This window comes from Pipistrellus hanaki (genome assembly GCF_964339955.1).
Source record: "Pipistrellus hanaki genome assembly, chromosome: 1".
Classification (NCBI taxonomy): domain Eukaryota; kingdom Metazoa; phylum Chordata; class Mammalia; order Chiroptera; family Vespertilionidae; genus Pipistrellus; species Pipistrellus hanaki.
The window spans coordinates 78,242,482-78,266,296 of NC_140503.1; the positions used below are offsets into that span (position 1 = coordinate 78,242,482).

A 23,815-nucleotide genomic window follows, 5' to 3' on the forward strand; every position below is an offset into this window, starting at 1 on the left:
AGCCCTCCCTCCCCTCCACAGTGATTCTTCTTCCTCTGACCTTGGAGACCCTGATTATATACCTTGCTAACAATTCAAGGAAATAAATGATCATTTCCCCAAATTTATGTAACTCATCTCTCCAACAAGTTTTCAAGTCCTTTAAAGACATTTTACGTGTTGTCCTTTGCTTTCACGTTACTTATGATGTATGTACATTGTGGTTTCCCAAGAAGAGTGCCTAGAGCTATTGATATCTATGTTTCTGGTCTCTATTATGAATGGTAATTAAACCTTCATAATGTACAGCTATTCATTTCTGGCCTAAACAGCTGGTGTCTGCAGACAAGGCCAGCACATTTCCATGATGCCAGAGGGCACCATTTATTTCACTACAAAAGAAAAAAAGAAAAAAGTACTCCGAGCTGGAGGAGGCCAGGAGGGTAAACTGTGGTCACGCTGCAGAAACCTGGGCACTGCCCCACCCTGCATGGCAGCAGTGGGCTCCGGGCATGCAGGACCGAGATCCCAGACTCTCAGAGACCTCGGATATGGGGAAACGGAGGCCCACAGAGGGAAGGGCCACAACCCCTCAGCAATTCACACCAAGGCCAGGCCTCGAACTGCAGGCTCCATGAGGCCTGTGGGGGCAGGGTTCACCCACATCAGACCTGGGCCTGACCCTGTGCTCCCTGCACCCCGTGGGCTGTAGGTGAGGGTCACAGTCCCAGGGAAAAGGGTGTGCCCTGAGCCATCCACGTGTCCCAGCTCCGCATTGCTCGGGGTGAATGAACCCAGGAACCTGCCTGGCGCTTCAGCCCCTGAACAACTGATCGCCCCCACCCCGAGCCTTCTTGGGGCTTCCGGTGACCTGTGCCCAGCAGTGGACCTTCCCTGACACATCTCTGCCCTCCTGGCCTGGCATTTTACAAAGGCGGTAACCCCGGCCTAGAACGCCTGTGCCCCCATCCTTCGGGGCTCGATGTTCTGGGGCAGGGTCAGTTCTAGGATCCAGGTCTCTCCTTACAGCCCTGTCTCCGTGACACCCTTTCTTCTGGCTTGAATGACAGAGACCTGGTCTGGACCACCCTGTGTCCAGAGCCCTGCGCAGGGCACAGAGCAGACCCCAGGCAAGGTTGACCAGCGGGCAGGCAGTCTGTGCCCTCCACAGGGTGCCAGCCTCCTGAACCCTGTCAGAGATGAGCCTGTGCCACAGGCACCACAACATCCAGATTGATAAGGTCTGTTTGTGGTCACAAACACCAAAGCCACAAACCACCCTGGGCAGGGCCCAGCTCCCTGGAGAAGGCAGGTGGTCAGGGTCCCTCTGTAACCTGTCTGCTCCTATCAGAGGGTGAGGCTGGGAAGCACAGAGGGAGGAAGCCATGGAGAAACCACTATCCTCTTCACAGGAGCCACCCTGTTCTTCAGAGGCCATGGTGTGTGTGTGTGTATGTGTGTGTGTGTGTGTGTGTGTGTGTGTGTGTGTGAGAGAGAGAGAGAGAGAGAGAGAGAGAGAGAGAGAGAGAGAGTGTGTGTGTGTGTGTGTGTGAGAGAGAGAGAGAGAGAGAGAGTGTGAGTGTGTGTGTGTGTGTGTGTGTGTGTGTGTTCATGACTGGGAGTGGAGGCTTTTCAGTGAGACAGACATTGCCTCTGCCCTGCCCTCACTGTATGACCTCAGACAAACTACATCTCCCTGATTGTCCATTTGTCCATCTCCATAATGGGAGGTTCAGACACGATGAATGAAAAGGTCCTCGCTCAGCTTGTGGAACATGGTAGCAGTTTTCTGTAATTATGCTGTCATGAGCAAGCGTCACTGCATCACCAAGGGATGCTTGAATGTATACACCGTGGGCATCAATGGCGAATGTCATCTCTTCTGGGGGCAGGGTTTGGACTGAAGAGGAAGCTCTAGGTAATGGGAGATTCCAGGCCTAAACTCAGAGGCCCAGGTTCTCACTGCAGCTCTGCTTCTGCCTCCCCATGTAGCTTAGGGACTTGCAACCCATATTTTGGGTCCTGGTTTCCTCATGTGTAACTGGACAGGGATTACATTCCATGAACCCAAGGGTTCCAGCTCTGACATGCTAAAGTTCATGAGCTGTGAAGGAGCCCCGGTCCCTTGCTGGCCCACTAGAGAAGTGCTACCTGGGACAGAAAAGAAAAAAAAAAAAAAAGAGAGAAAAAAAAGTATTCCACTATTTTAAGATAAAAAAGATTAAATGTGAAAGTATTTTCCTACTGTTCTACTCCTGCATAACAGGAAAATGCCTGGCCTCAGAGATATTCCTGATTTTCACTGTAGTAAAAGCATCAAGTATTTTACTGGATTTCTGGCTTGAAGTTATCAAATAGAATGGTAACCATGTTTAGGGGTCACAAGGTTACGTGATAATTCCCTCTTTTCTGCTTTCTGAAAAATAACCCTTTGACTTTTGCCTGTTGAATCATCCTAAATATTTCATTAGTCCTTTGGCTGCATGACAGTTCTTTTGAAGGTCACAGATTCCTTTAAGATCTATCCATCTAACTATGATTTACAACTAATTAAGGATGTTAAAAAAGTTGTTGCTAATAGTAATTCAAAGCCCTGATGATAGATAGCTCTTGGTCTTTAATACTATCAGCAGTCTGAGAACTTAATTATGCTATTTTTTGTTTTTACACATGCAATAACTGTTATCAAATAGGTATTTATCTATGAAGTATTTGCCTTGTTAAATGGTGAAAAAATTTAAACCAAATTAGAACTGGGTGTTGCCTGAAAACTGTAAGAGAAGCAGGACCAGTGGTGTGAATTGTACGCAGACTGTCTGAGCAGGGATTCTGGCTCTCCCGCTTCCCAGTTGTGCGAGTCTGACCTGTGGCGACACTTCTTTGGCCTCAGTGTTCTCACTTGAGATATGGGTATGTTAGTCAAACCTACACGGTTTTTGTGAGACGTAAACTCCAAAGCACATTCCCTGAGGCACCCCTTTCCGAAGCATTTTCTCTGCCCCACAGCCCCCACCACTTCTTTTTAAACGATCTCCTTCCTCTAAGAAGGGAACATTCATTAAGAATAATTTAAATTTAAATAATGCAACACTGCCAAGGTAACCTATCAAAAAAGTATCAGAGATACATGTAAGAAATTATGTATAAAGTTTATCTAATACTGAAAAAAAAATAGAAACAACCTAAATACTAAGTAAAGCAGGGAAATGGCTAAATAACATACATGCTCTAATGTCACACAATGGAAGTCAGTACACAAATAACTTGGTACACAACTGTAAGTAATATGATCATTAAAATACCGGGATCGTAAAGTTCTTGTATCCATAATAGATTAAAAGGGCTTAATACAGAAACAGGTATATGAAGATTACTCTTAGTAAAGATTAGGAATTACTAATACAACAATGTATAAATATTTATATATTCTAAGGAAATATTCCAAAAACATTACCAATTTCTCTTAATGTGTATCTCTCAGTTTCTCTATAACACATGCGCATTTCAGCAGAAGGTATTTCTGGTTGCCATTTCCTTTACTTCTCCATCCACCTCAATCAATCTGTCCCCCTACTCCAATGGGCAATTCACAGCGAGCATTTAGACATTTAATAATTAACAACCGAAATAACCAAATAACAAGGATTTAACCACTCTTATTTTTGAAGGAAAAGTATTACCTTCGTGGGAGATTTCCTTCCAGGGGTTCGGTGGGTACATGAAAGCTGCATTCTGGATCTGGTCGTGTATGTCCTCATCTTCATTGAATGGGAAGGTGCCGCTCAGGCTGACGTAGATGATCACCCCGACGGACCACATGTCGAGAGAGCGGTTGTAGCCCTTGTTCCTTAGGACCTCGGGGGCCAGGTAAGCAGGGGTGCCCACCACCGACCTCCGGAAAGACTTCTCTCCAATGATGCGGGCAAAACCAAAGTCACAGAGCTTCACCTGTGGATGATAACGGTGTGCAGAAATAGGGAGGTCATCAACCGTGTCTGTGTCTTAGCCCAGGTTTACCAAAGAGTAGGCTATATGGCATTCTCAAGGTAGAAGTAATTAATAGCTGTTTTCCATTTTACGTACTTGAAGATAGTGGGTTATGTACTGATACGTTGAGTGGTTTATGGATTGTATGTTTTCATTCATAAAAATACCATGTAAACATTTCCTTCCTCCTCCACCCTCTGATCTGAGAGATACATGTGAAAATATGAATACTCAGTGGTGGGTAAGATTGTTTTACAAGGCAGTTAAGCATCATGCAAATCAGGGAAGTGACGAGCTGAGCTGGAAAGTTCCATGTAAATAAAGATTGAAGGATAAGCATAGAACACGTCATGCCACCCGTAATGAGCCTCATAATTAGCTCTTCAAGGCACGCAGGCAGGACCTGAAGGAGTCCGGGAAGCAAGGCGGGCCCGCCACCTTGGGCAGGGACTCCCTCGGGAGAGGGAGAGGGAAAGAGCCAGCTATTCGCTGTCCTCCGAGTTGAGGAAAAGAAGAAAAGTGTGCACTTGTCCCTGAGAGCAACAATGAGCTCTAATGTCGTGCCTGGTGTGAGAGAGCTGGGGGCATCCCTGGGCCTCTGCAGAGTCCTCCCTCTCAGAAGCTGAGAGCTGAGGGAGAGGGCAGGGGGTGTGCTCCCAGGCAGGCTGACTGAGACGCCAGGTTAAACGCCGCAGTCCCAACAACAGGAGGGTCACAAATGGATGGAAATGAACTTGTAAAATTAGGAACAAGTAAAGGTTTTGAGGGGAAAGATGATGGAGCCCTAACTGGTTTGGCTCAGTGGATAGAGCGTTGGCCTGTTGACTCAAGGGTCCCAGGTTCGATTCTGGTCCGGGGCATGTACCTTGGTTGCGGGGATATCCCCAGTGAGGGATGTGCAGGAGGCAGCTGATTAATGTTTCTAACTTTCTCCCTCTCCCTTCCTCTCTGTAAAAAATTAATAAAATATATATATTTTTAAAAAAGATGATGGAATGCCCCAGAGAACGGCTGACTTTCTGCTGAGAGAGGCTTTCATACTTGCCTGAGGGAAAGGGTCGGCTGATGCAAGCAACACGTTTTCTGGTTTGAGATCACAGTGAACGATATTTTTAAAGTGAAGATGCCTTAAGGCCACGAGTATCTGTAAAGAAGAAAATCATCGAAATCATTTTACTTTGGCCTATTGGTTTATTTTAAAATGGTTTCTACTAGGATGTAAGCCTAAAATGCCAACAGAGAGCTCACAAGGGCCAGTTAGACTTCTTAATGCTCAAGACACTGAAATAAGCTAGATTAACATAGCAGGTTTCTAAGGAAACTTTCATGGAAAAAGTAGTATTTTATGGCATTCACATAGCAATCAAGACAGGTGTCGATAAAATAATTCAATATCTAATAGAAATGACCATTATTGATTTTTTTTCAAAGAGCCAGGGATCAGGCACTGTATATTTTATTATCTCATGAGTCCTACAGTTTTAATACACGGGCCTGCATACACAGCATCCACTGTACCGGGCTCTGGACACCAGGGATATATTTAATAATACAATAAGTCACTGCAACCTTTTGCTTATAGTTGAGATTTTGGAGGTAGGGGCCAAACAATCAGGTAAGAACGCTGCAGTTAAACAGTGATAACATTTGATATTACATATTATCTTTGTTTCTGTCTCTAGTTGATTTCTTACCTGCGTAATTAAAAACTTCGTTATGTGTTCTGGCAACCTGCCCTTTTCACTTGACAAGATCATCTCCAGCATGTCTCCATGGAGTTTTTCCATAACAACAAACACTCTTTCAGGAGTCTCAAACATACACTCCAAATTTACAACGCCAGGGTGATGAAGGTTCTATTAAAGATAAATAAAGCACTTGAAGAAAATGATTTTTTTTTATACTGGTTGGCAAACTCACAGATTATACAGAACTGCTGGAGACACAAGCTATGAAGAAGCCCACAGTTAAGATTTTTAACACCTTTAAATTCCACATGTGCTACCTTATATTTTTGAAATTTTAATGTGTCCAAAAAAATACATTGTAACTCTCTATGCACAGTGAAATTGTGTTTTTCTGTGCTGAAAACCTAAGTTCCAGCACAGTGAATTGCTAATTAAGTTTTAATTAGAATACCATATTGAGAAAGCTGTAACTTCTTAGGAACCTCTCCAATATTAAGCATACTGTCTTCAATATGCATGCGAGGCCACCTCACACCCTTGGTAGAAATGTAATGTAGAAAAGATGAAGCCAGTACATCTGATTGCACTGATGAAGCACATTAGTCAAAACCTTTTGGAACTGCTCCGCTAGCAGAAGCGGTGGTAGCTTACTATGGAAGCTCTGATCATCATAAAAACAGCGAATGAATGAATGAATGAATAAATAAATAAATAAATAAATAAATAATTCCTGCACCCCTGCTTTGTCCAGGATACTATGCTATGTGGTAGTCCTGCATTGTTCTCAATAACCAAATAAATATTTCCACTATAAAGTAATGGCTAGTAATGCTAGCCTGCATTTGGCTTGACATGTTGTCACACATGTCCGGCAAAATTACTTGTAACTTTTGATGGGCATCTGCAGTGATGCTTAAGTCTTAATTTCTGTCTGGGGTTATCAACAAAAGTCTTTGATCATTTGACCTTTACTCTTTTTTATCTACATGCAATAACAAAAAAATCCTGCTATTTAAAACATGATTATATGTTCCACTTGTATTTCAATGAGAAACAGGAAAAAAACATTAACAAATCTATCTAAAGAATAAATTTAAAAAAAAAACACAAAAAACCAAAACACATAGGAACAAACTTAAATGCAAAAACAGCTGAATAGAGAAAAAAAAATGAATGCTTTATTTTAGGGAAAACAAAACAAAACAGTGAGTGAAAGAAATGTATGTAAAATGAAGCTTGCACAAACTATTATACTTGAAACCTGAAATGGCTCCCCATTCAGACCTCACAGATGAATGCTGGGTGGGGAGCAGCAGAGGGGGCTGAGGAGCAGCAGAAGGGTCTGAGGTGGATCTGCATGTAGGTGTCCTCGGAGAACCTGGCACTGCCTGCATATGGAGCCCCACTATGGTTGGCAGAAGCTCCCACGATGGTGACCTGTCTCACAGGGTGTCCTCTCACTACCTGGCAATTTTCATCTCTGCCTCAGATACCTGAGGAGTCTTCGATTCCGATGCCATGCATCATAATGTGGTCATAGAACATCAAGTTTCTGAATGTGGTCTAAAAAGTGCCCGTACATCCACCCAATGGCCTTTCACTTCACAGGGCTGAAGTAATTGCTCTTGAAACCGTTAACTGGTCAAATATGGCTACTTTAGATACTCGGCCTCCAGAGTCACTTTTTCCTGGTCATGTGGAGAGTGGGTGGGATGAACAAAGCTCACACTCTCACTTCTCAGCTCAGCCTGCTGCTTCTGCTGACTTTGTATTAGGCTATGAAGGTTGAGGGAGAAGAGGGAGTCAGTAGATGACCTGGAAGCTCTCCCACCTACATACAATGTCAACCCTCTTGTTCCTCTACCTGAACTCTCAGAGGTACTGAAGTCCTCACTCAATATACTCCTTTTTTCTACTCCTACAACTTGAGTGATAGCTGAAAGGTATTTCCAATAGCACAATGACTTTATTTTTTCTGCATAGCATATATAGTATAAGTTGATATTTTAAACTTAATTATGTATGGTTGAGACAAGACCATCATAAATGCTTACTCATGAGCTGTAATTTTTGCATTGAACCAAATGACCAAATTTGTTTTTACATTTGACAATAATAATAATAAAAAAAAACCAAAAACCCAGACTATAAGGAATCATACTGTTTTTATCCAAATTCTCTCTACCATACTGATGAAAAGTACTTCTTTAGTCTAAAGAAGATAATATTTAAAGTCTAGAAGTAGGAAGAAATGTAAGATATTATTTTTTGTAATCATGCATAATTCATATTACCTTATTAATACCTTAAGAACTCCTCTAAGATAAGCTTCAACCACATTGGTCCATGTGACTTGTTTACACTTTAAATTTTCTACTTAAAATATAAAATATATAAACTCTTCTATATAAAATAACCATTCAATGTTTTTCTCCTAATGTTCAAAGTAAATGGATTAATTTAAAAATGGCTTAATAACTGCAATGCCATATCATTTATAGCATACTAATGTTCAGAAAGAATTTTTGTTAACTTCTTAGTCCTACCTCAGGAATTCAAATAATACATTTTATGGCAGAATAAGTACTATAAGACTTTCTGGCCATCTGTTTGTTGCATTTAAGTAATCTAATTTTCAGGAAATGAAACATTTGGTCAAGTACAGGAAAAAAGAGTGTCCATTCACACACAACAGATTGATGACACATCCAGGGGGTGACTAGAAGCTGTTTTGAAGTCTGGGGGGAAATACCTTTTGGAGATCAAGATAAAAATGTTCCTAACTCAACTCGCCTAAAGAATTCTTATGTAATCAATGGAGACTATTCACTAAAAGCAAAGGCTTTCATAAAAGCAACAATATTTTATATCATAAAATAAAGACAACCCTAATTAACATCTTTATGTTCACATTCTAAATTGTTATATCTTCTGAATTCACATGATTATTTCATTTGTACCTATATTTAATTTTAACGGTATTGCTTTATATATCATTCCATATATAGCTGTGATAAATTGGAGATGTCGTATTTTCTCCTTTCTTCTTATTTCATGACTCTAATACTCCAATATATGAGAGATGGTAAAGAGGAGAATTAGAATCAACAACTTTTCAACAGGTTATTTAGGAGCAATACAGGTCTAAAATGGGGATTTCTGACTACTTTTCTATAAAAACAAGTAAGTAATTTAGCTCCTACTGAGACATAATGAAATAACCTTAAAAGTGATGAGTACAAGATCTAAAACCTAACTGCCACGAAGAGGAGAAGGAAGGATATTTGCAGTGGTGTGGGAGGGACTGAGGTGCCTTTCTCAGAAGTGTAGCACTCAGGGGCTTTCACCGATTCTCATTTCTGCCAGTTTGCCAGGGTTGAGAGAAAAAACACACCATATTTCCATTTTATAATCACAGGCTCTTACAATTTATGCTTCCCTTAATGGCTCTAGAAATCACAATCACCTAATGTTTCATGAAGGGGAAATAGGATGTAATTCCCTGATAGATGCTAAAAAAAAAGTCATCATGGAGACAGCAGATGACTATAAAAAGACTCGTTAAGGAGAATACTCAAATTGATGAGGTAAGCTCAGCTCTCTCCAAAATTCCAGAACCTTATGCCCAACTGTGTTCTGGGTGTGTTCATTTAAAGGAAACATGTCAAACAATAGGAATTGGTGTCTTTTCTTTCAAACTTATTCTTTGGTGATTCCTCTCTTGGTACATAGCCAGGCATTTTAGTCAGAAACTGAAAGTCATACTAAATAGTTACTCCTCCCTCAATTCTCAAACCAATTGATTTCTAAAATGAATAGAATCCACCTCCTTACTTTCTCTTACACTAACCCCTCTTTTTTTAAAAATATTTTTTTTATTAAATTGTTATTTTTGTACATATACCAACACCCCCCCTCCCGTACATACCCTCCCTCCCCAAAGTTTTGTGTCCATTGGTTGTACTTATATGCATATATACAAGTCCTTCGGTTGATCTCTTATCTCCCTCAGATCTCCCCAACCTCCCCGCTATAATTTGACAGTCTGCTTGTTGCTTTACTGTCTCTATATCTATCTTTTGGTTCTTCAGTTTATAATGTTCTTTATCATCCATAAATAAGTAAGGTCATGTGGTGTCTCTCTTTCATTGACTGGCTTGTTTCACTCAGCATGATGTTCTCCAATGATTGGATCCAAAAACTATGGTACATTTACACAATGGAATATTATGCTGCCATAAAAAAATAAATAAAAATAAAAAAATAAAAAATTCTCATCGTTTGCAGCAACCTGGATGGAATTGGATAACCCCTCATCTTTATTGTCACCATGACAGCCTTGGTCTAAGCCTTAACTCTTCCCTAGGGATCTGCCACAGCCTCCCAAATGATCTTATTATAGGTCTTGCTCTCCTCCAATCCATTCCTTAAAGGGCTGCCACTGTGATCTCCCCAGAGGTGATTCAAAATCATACCATCTTGCTTCAATGCCACTATAATCACCACTGGTTTTAGGAGGAGGTGCATGCACCTCTCTAGCAAGGCACATGGGGATCTCCACTAACAGCTCCTTTCCCCCCTCCCAACAAACTCTCCCCCAGCTTCTTCTCTCTTGCTCCCACATATCTACCCATATCTCTGGCCATGCTAAACTATTTTCAAAACAAGCCATAATCTCTCTTTCTTTTCTATACTTTCATACACACTTCTTTTCTCAGCCAGGAACAGATTATTTTGCTCAGTGGACAGGCAGCTTTCATGACTACCAGTCTCTCTTATCTCATAGCCTTTGGTAAATTCTTTCATAACAGTTAACATATTAAGTTATTGGTGAATCTCTGTGTTTTACCAACAAGAACCCCAAGCTCCTTAAGGACTTCATTTTATCAATTATATTCCCAGTCAGAGTAAGCCTAGTGCCTGGTATGTATTAAATACCCAATACAAGTTTATACATTAGATTGAAGGTTAAAGAATCCCTATATCTCCTCACTTTTCAGCACATGAATAATACTCATTTTAAATTGGATTTATCAGAGTGACATTGGTTAATAAAATTATACAGGTTTCAGGTATAAAATTCTACATAATCTATATATTGCATTGTGTTTACTATCCCAAGTCAAGCCTCTTTCCATCACTATTTTTCTCTCCTTTACCTTCTTCTATCTACTCATATTCCCCACACCCCTTTCCCTCTGGCAATCACCATACTGTTGTCTGTGTCCATGAGTCTTTCTTTTTACTCTTTGGTTAATCACTTCACCCTTCTCATCCAGCTCCAACCCCCTCCCCTCTGATAGTTGACAATCTGTTCTCTGCATCTATGAGTCTGTCTCCACTTTATTTTGTCCATTAGATTTCACATTTCAGTGAAATCATATGGTACTTGTCTTTCTCTGTCTAGCTTATGCCACTTAGCATAATACTCTCCAGGTCCATCAAGGCTGTAATATTTATTTCCTGTTGTTTGTTGTTGTTATTGTTGTGTGTGTGTGTGTGCGTGTGTGTGTGTGTGTGTGTGTGTTTATGGCTGAGTAAGTAGTATTCCATTGTGTAAAAGTACCACAGCTTTTTTATCCATTCATTTTCCCATGGACACTTGGACTGCTTCCAAATTTGGCTATTGTAAATAACCCTCTAATGAACATAGGGTGCATATGTTCTATTAAATTAGTATGTTGGGTTTCTTTGGATATATTCCCAGAAGTGGAATTGCTGGGCCAAAAGGCCATTCCATTTTTATTTTTGAAGGTAACTCTATACTGCTTTCCACAGTGGCTGCATTCCCATTAACAGAGCATGAGGGTTCTCTTTTCTCCACATCCTCAGCAACACTTTTTGCTTATTATTGATGGTGGCCATTTTGGCAGGTATGTGGTGATACCTCATTGTACTTTTAATTTGCATTTCTGGTGATTAATGATGTTGAACCTTTTTTCTCTGTATCTACTAGCCATCTTTATGTCTTTTTTGGAAAAGTGTTTATTCGTGTCATTTGCCCATTTTTTTTTTGTTTTTTTTTTTAAATATATTTTTATTCACTTCAGAGAAGAAGGGAGAGGTCCAGAGAGATAGAAACATCAATGGTGAGAGAGAATCATAGTTAAGCAGCCTTCTGCATGCCCACACTGAGGATCAAGCCTGACAGTACATTTTGCATCCAATATGGTAGATATTGATGTCCTCTCAAAACCCATGTGCTTTGACTGGGAATTGAACCATGCATGACCTCCTAGTTCAGGGGTCTTCAAACTACGGCCCGCAGGCCACATGCGACCGCAGAGGAGTCTGATCCAGCCCGCCAGGTTTTTTGGGCAGTGAGCGCAGCCGAGGTGTTACAGTAGGAATTAGTAGTTCATATAGTCCGGCCCTCCAGCTCTCTGAGGGACCGTGATCTGGCCCCCACTTTAAAAAGTTTGAGGACCCCTGTCCTAGTTCATAGGATTAGGCCAAACCACTGAACCACACCAACCAGGCCTTTGCCAATTTCTTAATTGAATTATTCTTTTGTTAATATATTTTTATTGATTTCAGAGAAGAATGGAGAAGAGAGAGATAGACATCAATGATGAGAGAGAATCACTGATTGGCTGCCACATGTGGATTGAGCCTACAACCTGGGCATGTGCCTTGACCGGAATTGAACCTGAGACCCTTCTGTCCACAGGTCAACGCTCTATCCACTGAGCCAAACTGGCTAGAATGGATTGTTTATTTTTTCAGTGTTGAGTTTTATAAGTTCCTTAATAATTTTGGATGTTAAGTCTTTATCAGATGTATCAGTGAATATGTTCTCCATTCAATGGGTTGTCTTTTCATTCTGTTGATGGTTTCCTTTGTTATGTAAAATTTTTTAGTTTCATGTAGTACCATTAAGATTTACATTATTGCCAAAACCAATTTGGCTCAGTGGATAGAACATTGGCCTGTGGACTGAAAGGACCCAGTTTCGATTCCAGTCAAGGGCATGTACCTTGGGTGTGGGCACATCCCCAGTAGCGGGTGTGCAGGAGCAGCTGATCCATGTTTCTCTCTCATCAATGTTTCTAACTCTCTATTCCTCTCCCTTCCTCTCTGTAAAAATTCAATAAAATATATTTTAAAAATATTTCAATTATTTTACTGAAGTGATACATATCTGACATATTTAGTGACAGTATATTTTGCATCCAATATGGTAGATATTGATGTCCTCTCTTAAAAAAAAATTACTAGGTCTTTTCATTTTTAGTTCACTTGAGTAGGCTAGGCAATCTCAGGATTCTGATGATGAATCAAATAATCAGGAGTAATGATTTTCTAAAGTCCCAAAGGTATAACTAAGACATCCTGGTTTTTTCCAGGTACTGTTCCCTTAAAATATAGATTTGGCCACTGCTTTTATAAATATTTCAACATATTTGAAAGGAATAAATATGTAATTTTCTTATTTCCTAAGTGATTTGTATTTATTTTATAGGTAGCTATTAAAAAAGAGGTACTCATCCATTTCAGTTCATACTCAAAAAGCCCATACGGAAACATTCACAGGAAGAGACAGAAAAGCAGCAGCAGCTAAAGACCATAGCCAGGATATTCCTTTTAAATTACCACTTCCCCCTGCAAATTCCCCTTTATACAACTTATAAAAATCTAATTTCCTATAATTTCATTATTGTCCTGAGGATGAGAAATATGGCACTGAAAATGGATTGTTTAGATGACAATGATCATGGTACTTCTACCCCTTACTTGGAAAAGGCCTTACAAGTCCTTTCTCCACATTTTCATTCCATTTACCACTGGACAGATATGACAAGGGAAGGCTGGAGGCCTGGAACATCATTTCAGGGGCACAGTTTCTCTGGACACACTCTGCCTGAGTTTGAATTCCAGCTCTACCACTTCCCAATTCTGACTTCTGTTTCTTGATATAACAACAACAACAACAACAACAACAACAACGCCTAACCTTGTAACATAACTAGAACTTAATTAGTTAATGTATATAAAATCCCTCAAACCATGCCTGGAACACAGTAAATGTTAGTTGCGGTCATTGTGGGGAAGATTTTCTATAATTTTGAAAAGATCTGGGCCACACATCTCTCTTCAGTTTGATAACTGGAAGGATACACCAAGTGGCAGGAAGGAAACTTGCTTCTTGCCTTTCACCTCAGAGAGGCTGCGTCAGGAAGGAACGGCCACAACTTGCTCCTTCTAGTTTGTCCGGTCCATCTGTCCCCCAGCTGTGGATTAAACTCCGGTGGTGGGAGAGGGGCTTCTACTTCACCGCCGGTCAGGCAAAGGCTTTGTCCTACAGCCAGGAAAGCCCTCCCGACCCAAAGTGAGCATGGAGGTGATTTGGTTATGCCAGGTGAACATGTTCCCATGTCAGTTCAGTTGGCAAAAACTCTATATTTCAATAGGCTCCTACTTCAGTAGTTAGTTATCTTTTCGGAGGTAACATTTTTTGGGGGGATTTCATGTGTAAATATTTGGAAATGTACAATGATTTTCATCTGGGACAAAATAAAGCTAACTTACACTGTCAGAAGAACAAAGAGACACAATGTTACTTCAATAACAAGATTAGATATAACAATCTACCCTTCCGTGGACAGGGATCACTTGCTGACCTTTAGGTCAATGGGGCCATAATCAAGATGTTCAGATTTTTCCTGGTAAACCGGTTTGCTCATCCCATCCATGAGAACTGGAGTGTATTGTTACTCTTGCTGTAGCACTAAGTAGGACAGATTGACCGTGGTTAAATATAGTTCAAAATGAGGATAATGGGATAAATAATGCACTGAAGCATCTCCATTAACTGCTATGACGATACATACATACTACACCCAAATATCAGAAAAGGAAGTCAACTTTTAGGTGGTTAGCTATTAATGCAAAATTTACCATTACATTTTTTTTTAAATTTTTAAATCCACTGTCTGTGTATTCCATTAAATAATATTGGATTAAGAAACTTTTTTAAAAGATCAATTCAATATGTGCATAGCAAAAAAAAAAAAACCATCCAAGACCTGATGTCAAACTTCACTATTACTGTATATCCATAAACCTATCCATACACCTGTCAGTCATTCTGTACTTCATCAATTGTGGACATACTTTAATCTAGCTTTACATCCCAGGGATGCTGTCGATATATGATAAATACAACGAGTATTTTCCTTTCCCTAAAAAAGAAAGAGGCTAAATGCAGAGGGGAGCAGCATGCAGAGAACAACACTTAAGAAAAGCTCTCATCATCTTTCATGTTGTTCCAGCCTTTTCTTGAGTTTTCAACAGGTGAAAATGCTGTAAAAATATCTCATATTTGTTACCCATTATCAGGAATCCTTCATATTAAAGGTAAAAGTGGGACACTTTAAAAACAAAATCTAGATGCCTTAAGCTCTCCATATGGACTCATACACTGACGCTTCATCAGCAGTGATGTTTACATAAGGCTGAGGCTAATATTGTAATTTTGGAAGATGGGTAATTTCTTCTTTTTATTTAAAATATATTTTATTGATTTTTTTACAGAGAGGAGGAGAGAGGGATAGAGAGCTAGAAACATCAATGAGAGAGAAACATCGACCAGCTGCCTCTTGCACACCCCCTACCGGGGATGTGCCCGCAACCAATGTACATGCCCTTGACCGGAATCGAATCTGAGATCTTTCAGTCCACAGACAGACGCTCTACCACTGAGCCAAACCGGTTTCGGCAGGAAGATGGGTAATTTCTATCAAAAGACCCTCACATAGCAAAGATCTAATATGTATCTGAGTACCCATCCCTACTTTTCAACCAAGTTGACTTTAGGCAAAAGAACATGATATTTGTAAACTAGAAACAAAGGTGTCAAAGACAGAAAATTAATAACTGACCAATACCATTAGAAAAAAAAATAGTGTTAGTAAAGTCTGACCCTCTGTCCACTATGGCACTACTCTGTGTTCAGAGAAAAGGCAAGAATTAAAAGTATAGCTTGTTAAAACAAGAAAATTGGGATTTCTTGCTAAAATAAGAAAATTGGGATCATCATATATATATTGTACATAAAAGCTGAAAACTTCAATTATCTGGATTTTTTCCTATTTGCCATTAAATGCATATCATGGAGATGCATCTAGAACACATTTTTATTTCCTATTAATGTATCTGGCTGGAAACATAAACACAGAAATTCAGTCTCATTCTGATGTGAGGTTTTAAGAGAAATTTTTGACAAATCATATCACTGTAGCTTAGTTCCTATATTTAGATGTCAGTACTCCAAGAAGTCTAATGTTCTATTATCATGTTAAATCATCTGTGTAGACACATAATTCTTCTCATGTCTTATATATCAGATAGTGGGAACTGGAATGTGTAGTGTACAGGGTCTACTGGAGGGATTAAAGATGACACACTATGTGGAAAAGTTAAAGTGGTGACATCTTAATAGTATATTTGCCTAAGGGTTCTGTGGTAAAATGTGTTTAGTGTCAAAATCAAACATGTTCTTAAATAAGGGTATTTTTGAAGTCCTTAATAAGTAAAAGACTGTATCCACTTCCAAGATGTGGATGACCTGGAGAGGGTACATATTATTTTCTAAATTGTTTTAGTGAGGAAATCTTAATTCCCAACCCCTTACAGAAATAAACTCAAATCTCTTCCAAAAATATGTTGGTAAAGACAGATATAAAAAACCATGTTATACATTATGTCATTTAGTTCCCCCAAATCATTCCTGTGGAGCAAGCACACTGAGTCTGATGAACTCCATTCATTAATTAAGGAAACCAGGTTAAAAAAACAACAATACATTTAATAAAAAATAGAAAAGTTTTGACTTGGTAACTGGCCTTTTTACACTAAGTTTTCACTATGACTGACATTCTTACCAAACACAATATTTGAAAAATTTTTTAAGTTTATTTTCTTTGTCTTTTAATATATTTTTGCTTTCTTTTTCCTCTATTTTAAACATCCATAAATATTATCTATAAGCTTTATTTTTTGGAACATGCAGAAGATATGACTACTTTAGAGCTGAAAAACATGTCTAAAAAACAATTTTAAGTGAGTTATTTGTGCAATAAGATACAAAGAAGGAAATATAATAAAACATATTAGATGAAAGTGAGCAGGACAATTAGCTTAGGGGCAAGAGACCCCTGGCCCCACCCTATCCCTTCCCCTTCTGTTAGGAAAGTGTGGAAGTGACTGTGGCTAGCCACTTGTGCCCTTGCCGCCCATCTCCCCATTTCCTGGGGTAAGAAACAGTTAAAACAAAAACCAGTCTTGGCAAAATTCACAGAACTATATTAAAATGGATGTTTTCCTGTTTGCAAATTATCCTATATAATAAAGAGCTAATATGAAAAAAAAAAAAAACACCCACAAAAAGACCCCACAAAACAAAAACAACTAGTCTCAGCCAGAGTTGGCAGCCATGTTAACCTACATCACAGTGTTGAAGTAGCTCTGCCCTTCAGATCATCATGACAGTTTTGAGAAGACCAAAGACAGAGCACAAGTTATCTGGAGAAGAGGGACTTAGATGAGCTGTGCTGATGACCACACCCACGGTGTGAGAGACCACGAACCACCCCCATTCCCTCCCTGCCCACAGCTGGCAACCCCCTTCCCCCTCATTCCCTTCCTATCACTTTAATAAATCTACTGTGCTTTCCCAAATCTCTGTCTCGTTCTTGAGATTTTTCCTGTGCAAGGACAAGAACCTGGACACTGTCACCAGGTTGTGGCCTCCCATGAGCCCTCCCACATCAAAAGTATAAGATAACCTCTCACTACACACTAAAAGAAAAAGTACTCAAATTTTGCACATTTTTCTCTGGAAAAAAAAAAAAGAAAAAGAAAAATTGACTCCATAATTTAAAAAAATCAACAGTTTGCAAAAATGTTCATTTTCCCACCCACATTTGGCAACATTTTTATCTGTGTTCTATCGTGATTATCTCTTCTCCACCTACTCTTGATCATGTTTTAGGCTAGGAGAACAAAGCCATGTATTTAAAGATATGTAATATTCTTGCTCCATGAAGACAAATTACCATGCTTTTTAGACAAAAAGGAAGACTTTATTGTTTTATTGGCATGCTCTGCAATCCTCTATCCCCCTGGTTTCTTCAGGTGTGGCTACATAATTTGTTAAACAAATACTTACTAAATGCCTATCAGGGGCCTAGTACACGTTAAGGCATGTTCAGCCCTAACCCAGGCTTTGAGTCAAATACATGTTCTTTGCTTTGATAAAAGTATTTGGCTCCAGGACCTACTCAGAAAATTGAACCCCAAGTTCCTAGATCTTGTTCCTAGGAACTGGACTTAAAACTCAATCGTGGCTAACTAATAACATCTAATAAGTATGAAAACTTTCCTGTGTACCAGGCACTGCTGAGTTTCACAAATCACCACAGTCCAGTCTCATGTCTATGACATTTTTCTAGATAAAGAAATTGAGGCACAGAGAGCTGAAATAACTTGTGCAATCTCCTAAGAACCCTTAAATACAAGTTCTAATATTTAAACTGAGGCAATCTAACTCTAGAACCTATGTCCCTTACGCACCATGTTATGCATTGTCTTAATTCTTTCCTTGGATTCAAGTCCATTTAGGATTAGGTAGGGCACTGTCTGTTCTAATATGCTTTAGGAGCCATGCTGCTTAGGTCTCCCCACCATGATCTCACATCCCATCTGAGCACGCTGTCAGGATGTCAGTCTTATCACCACATTACCCGCTCCCCCCCTACACACACACACCTGTTATGACATTCATCCTGACAATCTGCATTGACAATTTGGATTCTCTGTCTTCCTGACTGGCAGGACCGCTTCCCTACAGCTTATTCTATTTTTCAATCCATGAACCACCACAGTGTTGTTCTCTTACCAAATCTCCTCCTGATTTGAGGTTCCACTGCCTTTCAAGGTAACTCTATCATGTTCTCTGATTTGCTTTGCACCCAATATGCAACTCCACTCCCCCTTCCCCCCAGGGCTTAAATTTTGAGACAGACTATATGTAATATCTGGAACAATGAGTGACTATTCTACAAATGTTCCCACTCATTAAATAGCAGCATTTTATAATTAGAACCTAAAATTTAATGATTTATTAATATAAAAGATATTATAACAAAGGCCCTGAGAAGGAATTTAAGAAAATACAGTAATTTCAAAGAATTTTGTCAAATGTTAATTAATTACCTGTAGTATCCTGTCTACTATGATAGGTCTTGTGGAAGTTGAAAACAAATTAGGCACTGCTGAGACTTTCAAATTGTTTATAATCTAATTATTACAGAAGAAGCATTTAATAAGTATTAAAGTACTTTATACTGAGACTAGAAACCATAAATAAAAATGAGATATGGAAAGTAGCACAAAACAGAAAGAACTGGTGGATCTTAAGGATCAATCTAATATTGATGAGTCAAGTAATCAAAACTGGCATCCAGGCTTGGAAAAGAAATCTGAGCAATGGCCAGAAGTTAGGAGTATAAGGACAGTGACTTGAAGATAAAAGAAAGTCTTAGTGGAATAGAAACTACAGAGTCCAGTGAGATCACCTACAGTGCTAAAAGGTAGGACAAGTAGATAGGTTTAATGAAATCAGAAAAAGAAAACTAGGGACAGATAAGATGAAAGCCAACTAAAGACTCATCAGGTGTGGTCTTCAGGACGGACCAGGGCAAAGGGAGGGCCAGGAATGTGGTGATGGAAAGGAAGCAAGAGAGGACTCAGCTATGACAAATTTCACCAGTGCCAGTAATCAAGGCATGAATTTAAAAGCCTAGACTAGTTGCAGTGGAAATGTTAGGGCTGCAGCCAAGATGACATTTTAGAAAGAAAGAGGAATGGGAGCATTGTGACTGGCACTACTAGCCTCTAACAAAGTTTTCTTGCCATTAAACATTTTTCCTATATATGTCTTTCCTAAATACCCATGTTATAATAACAATTGTTTTCCCAAATATTTCAATAACCCAAGCATAATAAAACATTTACGGTCACCCAAGCATAATAAAATCCAATTGATCTGACACAATATCTAAGTCACACAAAACCCATTTCCTGGTTTTATTGTGCACTCTGTCTCACCATAGCAGTTTCCAAATGAAGATAGGCTCTTGGGGAACAGAAAGAATTTTAAGAGATATGTAAGCAGAGACATAGATGTAAGAAAATCTGTTTTGTTTAAATCTGTAGCTCTCCTGAAAAGTATAAATACTCTTCAATATAGATCTGCCTGAGAAAAACCCTGTGGTCTCAAAATTCTCCATTCCCCAGTTTCTTTTCACAGTGATCTTTCATCCACTTTCCAAAAGAAAGGCATGCTTCTCACATATTCCAAGTTACAAGAGTGCTCTTGGAAAATCCTCTTGGAGAAAATAAACAGAAAACTTGAAATACCATATTGGCGTAAATAGAGAATAACCTTAATGACTTCCAAATAATTATTTTCCAACTCAGTTTCTAATTCATGCTTTCAACACAATTAAGAAAGATGCATTGGACTTATTAAAAAAGATTAAAATAAATTCCTAAAGATTAATAAGTGTTTTTTTTTGGATTACAACTTGGCTTCTACAATTTTAAAAAAGGGCCTTACCCAAGGATATGTTTTCATTTATTTATTTTTTTCTTGAGAGAGGGAGAGAACATTGATGTAAGAAAGGTACATTGATTGGTTGCCCCCTGAATGCAAATATTATCAGGAATCAAAACCACAATCTACTTATGAGCCCTGATGGGAATCGGACCTGCAACCTTTTGGTGTAAGGGACGATGCTCCAACCAATTGGGCCACCCAGCTAGGGCTTGGCTTCTACATTTTAAGAAAAGGAACTTATGTACTTATATGCATAGCCCATCGATACAGGCAAAAGGGTAGTGAAGTCCTGGGAGAGTGCTTAGGGACTGGGAGGAGGGGTGAGAGGAGGAGAAAATGGGATATATCTGTAATACTATACCAAAAATACAAGTACATATTTAAAAATTAAAAATAAAATGTTTTTTAATAAAAAATAATAAAAGGAATAAAATTGTTGCTGAATAAACAGTAATATTCACCCACCAAATTATCAACTAAATTAAAAAATCATTTTTATTAATCTATTTTCAGTAATATTTTATTTTCTATGATAAATAAGCACAGATAGAAATTTATAGAATATTTACCTTGCTTCATAAAGCTTTTACCAATAAAAACTGTGGTGATAGCTTAATCCAGGTTAATGCTTTAAATACTTAAAATATAATAAAAATTAAAAACAGTGCTTATATTTATTGTAAATAACTATGGAGAGTACCAATAAAAGATTTTCAAATATAAAAACACATTACATTGAACTATCATTCTGTATGAAACATGTAATATATTCACAGAAAACAAGGAAGTTGTAAAGTATACTATTGTTTAAAAAAGAGTATTCATGTATTTTTAAAATCATTGATAAGTAATTTTAAATGTTTATGATATTTAGATTCTATTTAAAGGAGGGGCATAGCTTTATTTTCAAATACCTATGCTTTTAATACACTATAAAATTAAGACTCATTAAACTCTGACAAAATTTTTCCAGCTATCAACTTAAACGTACACAAGCAGGTACATATGACTAAAACTGTTTGAAGATCATTCTTCTAAAATGGCCTTAAGTTTTCTACTCATTTTTCACAGAATATTTATCTCGAGCTTGTCCCTCAGCCTAATGTCTCTTTCCACCATTTCTTTGCTTATCAAACTCAAGATTTCATCAATGTTATATTATTCTTGGAACTCTCCTGATTCCAATGCTTTTGCCTCAATCATAATCCACAACTTCTTCCACTATGCTTCCACATTATCCTGATGGTGGCTCCTGATACCTGACTGTACTAATATACTGTAAACATCTTAAGGATTTCATTCATTTTTATATAGCACAAAAGCCCAGTAAATTGCTTTGTGTGGAGAAAGGAAGTGCTTCATAGGTTCTTATGAATGATGCATATTTTCATTAATTGAAGAAAAAGGTTTTTTGGGTAATAAAATGGAAGAATGATAGCAAAATAAACAAAATCAAGGAGCGAGTATCTTATAGGGAAGATGTTAGGATTAAGCATTTGGTGTTAGGCTGGTTGATTTGAGGTAACAATACACAACAAAATGGAGATGTCCTAAGGTCAGAAATAAGAGATGCAAGTGCCCGTGAAAGATCAGATCTCAGGAACAACCTTTGATCTCACTCATTTATGGAATATAACGAACAACATAAACTAATCAACAAAAACAGATCCAGAGACAGGGAAACATCAAACAGACCATCAAACCTCAGGGGGAAGGTAGGGGAGGGTGGAGGTAAGGGGGAGAGATTAACCAAAGGACTTATATGCATGCATATGAGCCTAACCAATGGACACAGACAACAGGGGGGTGAGGGTATTAGTGGGGGGATAAGGGCAATAATGGGGGATAAGCACACATATGTAATACCTTAATCAATAAAATAATAATAATAATAATAATAATAATAATAAAAAGAACAACCTTTGAAGAGATTACAGAAACTCTCTTTAAGTGATGATCTCACTCTGGGAATGAGTTCCAAATTAGCATAAACCACTTAGCTGAATGAAAGGAGAAGTTCAAGGAGACAGCGGGAGGAGATATCAGGGAAAGAGAAATAGGATATGCTAAGTGCAGGGGTGAAGTGAGGAACTAGACTGGAAAGGGGGCAAAGTACCAACACTGTTGAAGGACTGAGATTAGTCAAATGGGATAAAGACTAAAACACAGCCAAAGTGTGATAGCTGGGGAGAGGTAGAACATCAGCTTATGGCAAAAAGAGCCTTGCATTTTCTTAAGAAGATGTGAAAATCAAAGATGAAAAGTGAGTTTATGAACAAGAACTGACTGCAGAGCTGAGCACGAATCTGAGTGTGGTGGCACAGACGGGAGAATAAGCAGGCTGTGGGAGGCAGCCTAGACCAGTCAAGACCACCTTTGGTTGTTGCTGTGGTTTTCAAGAGAGACTTGACTGAGAAGAGGAGTCCCTCACAATAAAAACAAAAGCAAATAACCATGGTAATTTTATGCAATAAGTACACAGGGATACATTTAATTTGTGGCCTATGAAGTTCTCATATATTTTTTTCTATATTCTGTATTCTGTGTACTTTCATAATTCCAAAATGCTTCCATATATTGAATCATAAACAGAAGCTCTGGAATATCTATATGTGTAAAAGCCTAAGTGACTAAATGCTTAGTCGCTATAATGCGCACTGACCACCAGGGGACAGGCGCTCAATGTATGGGATCAGGCTTCCTTCTGTTTGGATCAGGCCAGCAGGGATGGGGCCAAAACCAACTCTCCAACATCCCCTGTGGGGTCTGGATTGCAAGAAGAGGCAGGACAGGCCAAGGGACCCCACAGGTGCACGAGTCCATGCACCAGGCTTCTAGTAGATAAATAAAAGTTGATAATTAAGAAAAGGAGAACAAATAAAGTAAATAAATTCGAGTTATATTCATAAGTATTAGCCTAAAGTTTTCTATGCTCTGTGATATTATGTTAGAAAATAAAAATTAGAGTTGACCAAATAAGCCAGTATTGATAAATTATATTAAATATGTCATTTCAATATTACTTATATTAGATTTTAAATTTCTAAGATTTCTCTGATATATTTGCATCTCCTTATAAAGGTCAGTGTTTGGTGATATCCTTAATAATCACAAAACAACAATACTTTTTCCTATTTTGTTGCCATGAGTAGAAAAGATAATAATTTCTAATTGCCATGTATTTTTTAGCAAGTTACAAAAATTTAAAATATTATAAATAGGATCCTTTGGGAATTTTATGAAGTAACAGCTACGTTAATTAACATCCTTTTGAAACATAATGATAATGAAATAAATACAGATAATGGAAAACAAATTTTCTAAATGATAGAAGAGACAACTATGCCATAATATTCATACTTGCCTTAATTTAACTATTGAAAACATCTTAAGAGTTTAGTTTTCTAATGACTGTTAGGCCTTACAAAGCCTTCACCTAGGCTATATGCAGAAGATGAAATGGGGAAAAATGCACACACAACACAAACAATTCTACTTTTTTGCACAGTCCATTGAAGTCTTGTATAAGCTAAGGTACATT

At 38.6% G+C, this 23,815-nt stretch overlaps 1 protein-coding gene across 2 annotated transcripts in view; it reads right to left on the reverse strand.

Annotated features, from left to right (window-relative positions):
• PRKD1 (protein kinase D1) overlaps positions 1 to 23,815 on the reverse strand; it is a 290,502-nt gene that overhangs the window by 17,887 nt on the left and 248,800 nt on the right. For both annotated transcript variants that reach the window (XM_084874187.1, XM_084874186.1), the window contains 3 exons: positions 5,661 to 5,822; positions 5,012 to 5,110; positions 3,660 to 3,927 (listed from right to left, as the gene is read on the reverse strand). In XM_084874187.1, coding sequence (XP_084730313.1) covers positions 3,660 to 3,927; positions 5,012 to 5,110; positions 5,661 to 5,822 — 529 coding nt within the window. The remainder of the gene's footprint in view (positions 1 to 3,659; positions 3,928 to 5,011; positions 5,111 to 5,660; positions 5,823 to 23,815) is intronic.